Source organism: Myotis brandtii, unplaced genomic scaffold, assembly GCF_000412655.1.
Source record: "Myotis brandtii unplaced genomic scaffold, ASM41265v1 scaffold163, whole genome shotgun sequence".
NCBI lineage: Eukaryota > Metazoa > Chordata > Mammalia > Chiroptera > Vespertilionidae > Myotis > Myotis brandtii.
The window spans coordinates 226,353-233,268 of record NW_005355962.1 but is presented as its reverse complement, the minus strand read 5'-3'; the positions used below and the strand labels follow the sequence as shown (position 1 = coordinate 233,268).

Genomic DNA, 6,916 nt, shown 5'->3' with positions numbered 1-6,916 from the left:
TAAAGTTAAGTGGATAGTGCCTCATTTCTAGCTCTTACTGTTAATACATAAAAAAAGAACTCCTTGATTTTGGTCTTTTTTTTGAAAAATTACTCAGGTTTATAGATTTCTAATAACACCCTTCTTTATTCACTATTATAGGGACGAGAAGGTGCAGAGATTGAACCTTGGGAAGATGCTGATTACCTTGTTTACAAAGTCACGGATAGATTTGGCTTTTTACAGTAAGTTGCATAGATTGAAAGCTAATCTTTTTATTATGATGCTTTTGCAGACACCTGTTATATTTTATTTATTTTTACTAGCACTGTTGTGAATAAGATTCCAAGACTGGTCCTGCAACATGCTTTTTGTTATTGCATTCCTGGCATTTTTAGCCTCTATCATTGAAATTCAACTATTTTGTACGAATACAATCTTTATCACTATTTGTTACATTTTAGTAAGAACATTTAGTGCAATAAATGAGTTGGATTAATACTTTTATCAGAATTAAATGGAAATTAATAAAAATTTGTATTTCAAAAATAATTATAAAACATTTTATTTTATAGAAATGCATTTTAAGAATAATTAGCTATTAGGACTTTAGTGTTATGCAGCCTGAAATTGAGCAATGAAAAAAATATGCCATTGATCTTCCTTATAGTTGTATTCATGTTAATGTATTCATGTTATTGCTTCTCAAAAAAATTTTTTTTAATATACTTTTTATTGATTTCTAGAGAGGAAGGAAGTGGGATAGAGAGATAGAAACATCAATGATGAGAATCATTGATCATCTGCCTCCTGCACGCCCCTTACTGGGGATCGAGCCCATAGCCTTGGCACGTGCCCTGACCTGGAATCGGATCTTGACCTCCTGGTTCATATGTTGACATTGAGCCATACCAGCTAGGCATTTGCTTCTCAAAATTAATTCCATTCATCCTGAATATATTATATAAAGAGTTGACAGTGGTCTAAACCAGGGGTTCTCAACCTGTGGGTCGCGACCCCTTTGGTGGTCGAACGACCCTTTCGCAGGGGTCGCCTAAGACCATCCTGCATATCAGATATTTACATTACAATTCATAACTAGCAAAATTACAGTTATGAAGTAGCAACGAAAATAATTTTATGGTTGGGGTCACAACCTGAGGAACTGTATTTAAAGGGCCAGAAGGTTGAGAACCACTGGTCTAGACCATTACAAAATAGAGTGGTTAAAAGGATTTTGACTCTTAGAAACATCCTGCTAATGATGTGAATTTGCCTGTTCTGATCCTGGCATTGTCTAGTCAGGTTCCCATAGACTGGATACTTCTCTTCATTTCTGTGGTGTGTTTGTTCCATACAGTTCAGTGATTAACTTCTCATTCAGATGTATTTTTTCAGTCTTGTTTATTATAAATAGGAAGAAGCCAGATATTTTTATTTTATGATATATGATTAAATGTTGAAGGAAAAATACAGTTTTTTGTATAGTTCATAGCAGGAACTTATAGTACGCAGAACTTGTTCTCTCCTTCTGTTTAGTCTTCATGCATTTAGACAGTATTTGGTTGTGTAATGTTTTTCTCAGGGAAAAATAAGCAAATAGATAAACAGAACAGTTCTGAAAGTTAGAGAATATATGCTTTTCTTGTGTCTTCACTGGCTCAGTTAACCATTTCATACCTCATATAAAACTACTCTGCATGCTGACAGTGTCGTGGAAGCTTTGAAGACATAAAATGATAGAATACTCCATAAAGGTCTGGACAAATATCAGGTGTTGTTATTATATTTAAAGACATGACATTAGCAGACCCAAAATGTTCTCCTGAGTAGTTATAATTAGAAGACTTTGAATTTCAGCAGAGTAACAGAGCAGAATTTAACTATGATGAAAATACTGTTCTTAAATTAACCCTCCACTTCCACTTTTTTTTTTAAGTAAATCAAGGTTGGCCACCAATATGGCAGGAAATGATTACACATTTGTGTGGGTTAACAGGCAGATCTGAGGTATGTGAGGGAGTTTTGAAGGACAAATTGATCATTTAGCCTGGTCAAGATCAGTGGGTCCCAAACTTGCCTGCACATTAGAGTCAGCTGGGAACTGTTTATTTTTTAAAAATAGATTTCTGGGGTCTATCCCATATTTTGATTTAGCAGGTGGAATACAACTCAGCTGATTTTGACCTCCTCTGATGGGAGTGAACCACTCTAAGAGATGGTTTAATCATAAAATGATCTAATATAGTACAAAATACATATGAAAAACCTGTGAATTCCCGGAAAGGGTCTAGTAATTACCTAAATTCTCTTTTCTCATTGCTGTGAACATCTTGAGTGAGTTTCTGGCCTGTACTTGGCAGTCTAAAAATCGCACTCAGTTATTTTGTTGTTGTTTTTTTATCTGTGCTGCGGTCCATTTGGCACTAGTGGAGAAAAAGTCAGTCAATAATCTGTCTTAATAATATTAGTTAATGTTTATTGAGCCCTTACTGTGTAACAGGTACTGTTTTATGCTCTTTTCATGGATTAACTAATTCTCTCAAAAAACTGTGAGATAGGTAGTCTTTTCATCATTTTTTTCAGATGAAAATGAAGCACAAAGAGGTCATGCAGCTTGCCCAAGTCGTGCTGACAGTGTCAGATCTGGGTTGTGGGCCTTGGCAGTCCTACAGCAGAGCCTGTGTTCTGAACTTCTGCATTGCACTGTCTTTTCTGCTCTCCTGTGTTTTAATAAGAGAAACCTAGTAGAAGGCTTTGAAATGCCTAGAAAGAAAAAAAGGGTGCCTAAGAGAGGGATACTGTTTGAACTGATCACATGTACTGAGGTATGCTCAGATAGCTAAGCTCATCACTTCTTTAAAAAACAAAGCCAATTGATACGAGTTCTCATACTGACATAGTAATTTTTTAAAAATTTACTCTATGATGCAGTTCCAAGGCAGGCAGCAGAAATGAAAATAATGAAGCATAGAAATGGATTTTAATGTAATGTTAGACTTTATTAAATTTCACCGAAGTCATTGATTTTTGTTACAATGTCTAATTTCAGTAAAACGCTTTCTGCAGAGGTCGCTGCTGGTGGCTTTTATTGCTGTCACTGTGGACTGGAGTTTTTTGAGTGCTATTGAATAAAGTCACATGGCCTAGGCGTTTAGATATTGCTTCCTGTCACAACTTGATCAAAAGAGCATTTCTTTCTGCTGTCTTAGTTCTTTGAAATTTTTGATTGGTTCTCTAATGAAATTGGGTTTTAAGTGTCAATGTCAATACAATGCAATAGCAAAAACTAACTTTGTAGCCTTCTCTGAAGGCTGCTGACTTCATATCTAATTATAGTTTTAGTAAGTTAAATTACTTGTTATGATATGTGGGGAAGGATGACAGTAATTAACAAATGCAGTACAGGAATAACTTGGTTTTGTAAAAGATTTCACAATAAATATGAAAACTGTTGCCAAACCAGCTTGGCTTGATGCTGGAACAAGAATATCTTTGTTAAGTACTCAGAAATGGGGTGCTATCCCCAGTCTGTATGCTGAGACTGCATTGCATCTGAGAGTGGAGAAATCGAGCTTATTTAAAAAGTTAGAGAACTTTCAACATTTTTATCAAAAATAGCCAGTGCTACTCTGCTCACAAAGAATGCTTGGTATTTGGATAATGATAGATAATGTTTTTAGGTCACAAGTTATTAATAGAAGAATTAGAAGGAAAATGTACCAAAAATAAAGATAAAATTAATACCAAGCTTCAGGTTTTCAACTAGTTATCAAAATGTACTAGCATACGTTTATAAAATTTAACTGATTGTAGTTTATGATGTCTATATAAATACTGGAGAGCCAGAATAAAGGTGTTTTTGTTTTTAAAAAATATCTCTCTTGATGACAAGGGCTTAAGAACTCTTTCTACTCAACTAATAATTTTGACTGGAATAAGTCTACTACAAAAATAGAAAAAACATTTAGTCAGTATATTCAGCTTAACTGATTCTAACAAGTTAAATTTTAAGTTTCCAAATGAAAGTTTATTTCAAGTTATAGAAATGCTCTGAACTATTGAAAAATTACAGACACATATATTCTAATTAGTAATTCTATATTTAATAGCAGATGAAAAGATAGATCCAGTTAAAGTTCCTCTCTTTCCAGGGGTGACTATGTTGTTGCTGTTTTTACTTACTGTGTTTCTGTGAGGCATAGCTTCTTACTGTCAGCTTGGTGTTTTCTTTGAGCAGTGTCTAGGTGCTTCTTTCCCTTAGCAGCGATTCTCAACCTGTGGGTTGCGACCCCTTTGGGGGTCGAACGACCCTTTCACAGGGGTCGCCTAAGACCATCGGAAAACACATATATAATTACATGTAATTTTTGTGATTAATCCCTATGCTTTAATTATGTTCAATTTGTAACAATGAAAATACATCCTGCATATCAGATATTTACATTACGATTCATAACAGTAGCAAAATTACAGTTATGAAGTAGCAACGAAAATAATTTTATGGTTGGGGGTCACCACAAGATGAGGAACTGTATTAAAGGGTCGCGGCATTAGGAAGGTTGAGAACCACTGCCTTAGAGCATAAACCTTTGTTTACATCACTTCTTTAAAAATGAAGCCAATTGATACGAATTCTCATACTGACACTAATTTTTTTTTAATTTACTTGATATGTATTAAAAACATATTTTTTAAGAACAAGCAGGGGGAGGCAATAATTTTCTATAAAGAGCCAGGTATGAAATATTTTTGGCTTTATGGACTCTTTGTCACAGTTATTCAACTCTACCATTGTAGCATGAAAACAACCACAGACAATACATAAATGAATGAGTGTGTCAGTGTTCTAATAAGTCTTCATTTACAAAAACAGGCAGTGGGCCGGATTTGATCTATGCCTGTAGTTTGCTGACCTAAAGGAATAGTCCACTCACCCAGATTTTGGTCCTTTTTTTTCCTACTTGAAGGATATTTAGGTGACAAGGTAAAGATGCTCACATGCATGCAGGCATGCATTCATCCTCCCCTTCATATATTCATTCAGCAATATTTGTGTGTTCTTTAATATGTCAGCACCTGTGCCTGAGGTTGGTGCAGTGCTTTACATGTATATCTAGACACTCTGTGTAGCTGTTGGTAAGGCAGTATTCCCCTGCTTTCTCCTTGGGAGGCTGTGAAAATCAATGTATGCCACTACAGAGATTTGAGGAGGAATTGTTTTTTGGAGATGAGTGTTGTACACACAGCAGATTTTGTATAAAAGCTTTTAAGTATGGAGCAATAATGCATGAAAATCCATGTGGATTGACCAAATTCTTGAGCTCTGTCATCCATCTATGAATTCTAAAGGCTTATTACAAAATTCAACATCCATTCATGAAAAAATTCTCAAAATGGGTAGAGGGGACTGTATCTCAACATAATAAAGGCCATATGTGACAAATCCACAGCTGAGATCATTCTCAGTGGGGAAAAACCGAAAGCTTTTCCTCTAAAATCAAATGCCCACTCTCACCAATTCTTTTCAATATAGGACTGAAAGTCCTAGCCATATCAAAAAGGCAAGAGGAAAAAAAAAAAAAGGCATCCACATCAGAAGGGAAGAAATGAAACTGTCTCTATTTGCAGATAATATGATCTTATATATAGAAAAGCCCCAAAGACTCCACCAAAAAAACAACAAACAAAAACCTGTTAACTGATAAGCAAATTCAGTAAAGTTGCAGGATACAAACTCAAAATACAAAAAATTAGTTGCGTTTCTATATACCAGTAACAAACTATCAGAAACAGAAATTAAGAGAACAATTCTATTTACAGTTACATCAAAAAGAATAAAATATCTAGGAATCAATTTAGCCAAGGAGGTAATAGATCTGTACTCTGAAAACTGTAAGACATTGATGAAAGAAATGGAAGAAGATACAAATGAGTGCAATGATATTCTATACTCATGGATTAGAAGAATTAACATTGTTAAAATGTCCATTCTACCTAAAGCAATACACAGATTTAATGCTGTCCCTATAAAATTCCAATGGCTTGTCTTACAGAAATAGAATAAACAATTACAAAATTTTTATATAATCACAAAAGACCCCAAATTACCAAAGCAATTTTGCACAAGAACAAGGCTGTAGGCATTACACTTCCTGATTTCAAACTGTATTACAAAGTTATAATAATCAAAACATTATGGTATTGGTATAAAAACAGACACATAGATCAATTGAACAGAATAGAGTGCCCAGAAATAAACCTACATATTAATATATGACAAAGGAGGCAAGAATATGCAATGGGGAAAGAGTAGTCTCTTCAGTAAATGATGTTGGGGCCCTGGCTGGTGTGGCTCAGTTGGTTGGGCATCGTCCCATGCACCAGGAGGTTGCAGGTTCAATTCCTGGTCAAGGACATATGTCTGGGGGTTGGGGGTAATGGGTGAAGGTGTTCAATAAGTATAAACTTTCAGTTATAAGTAAGTCCTGAGGATGCAATATACAGCATAGTGACTATAGTTAACAATACTGTATTGTATATTGTAGATCTTAAAAGTTCTCATCATAAGGAAAAAAAATCTGTAAGCATGGTTGCTGATGGATGTTAACTAAACCTAATATAATCATTTGCAGAATATATACATACATCAAATCTTTATGTTATAGCCTAAAAGGAGCACATTGTTATATGTCAATTGTGTCTTAATTTTTAAATAAATAAAATTTAAAATGAACATTAAAAAATGTTTGGATAGTAGGAGTTCAGTAACTGGGTATCATGATATGGGGAGTGGATAGGCAACCAGATCCTGGTGGGGTTGCCACAGGGAAATTATGTGAAATATTTGGTTAATTGGAAATCTAAGACCAGGTTTGTGTACTCCTGGATTTTGTCTCAGGCTGACTGTGGTTACATGTATACTAGTCGGTGCACG

The 6,916-nt window shown here is 34.8% G+C and overlaps 1 protein-coding gene across 3 annotated transcripts in view; it reads left to right on the top strand.

The window, feature by feature from the left end:
* The window catches only part of USP6NL (USP6 N-terminal like), a 177,709-nt gene that overhangs the window by 102,702 nt on the left and 68,091 nt on the right, over positions 1-6,916 (top strand). For all 3 annotated transcript variants that reach the window (XM_005862286.2, XM_005862284.2, XM_005862285.2), the window contains one exon: positions 142-224. In XM_005862286.2, the coding sequence (XP_005862348.1) occupies positions 142-224 (83 nt within the window). The remainder of the gene's footprint in view (positions 1-141; positions 225-6,916) is intronic.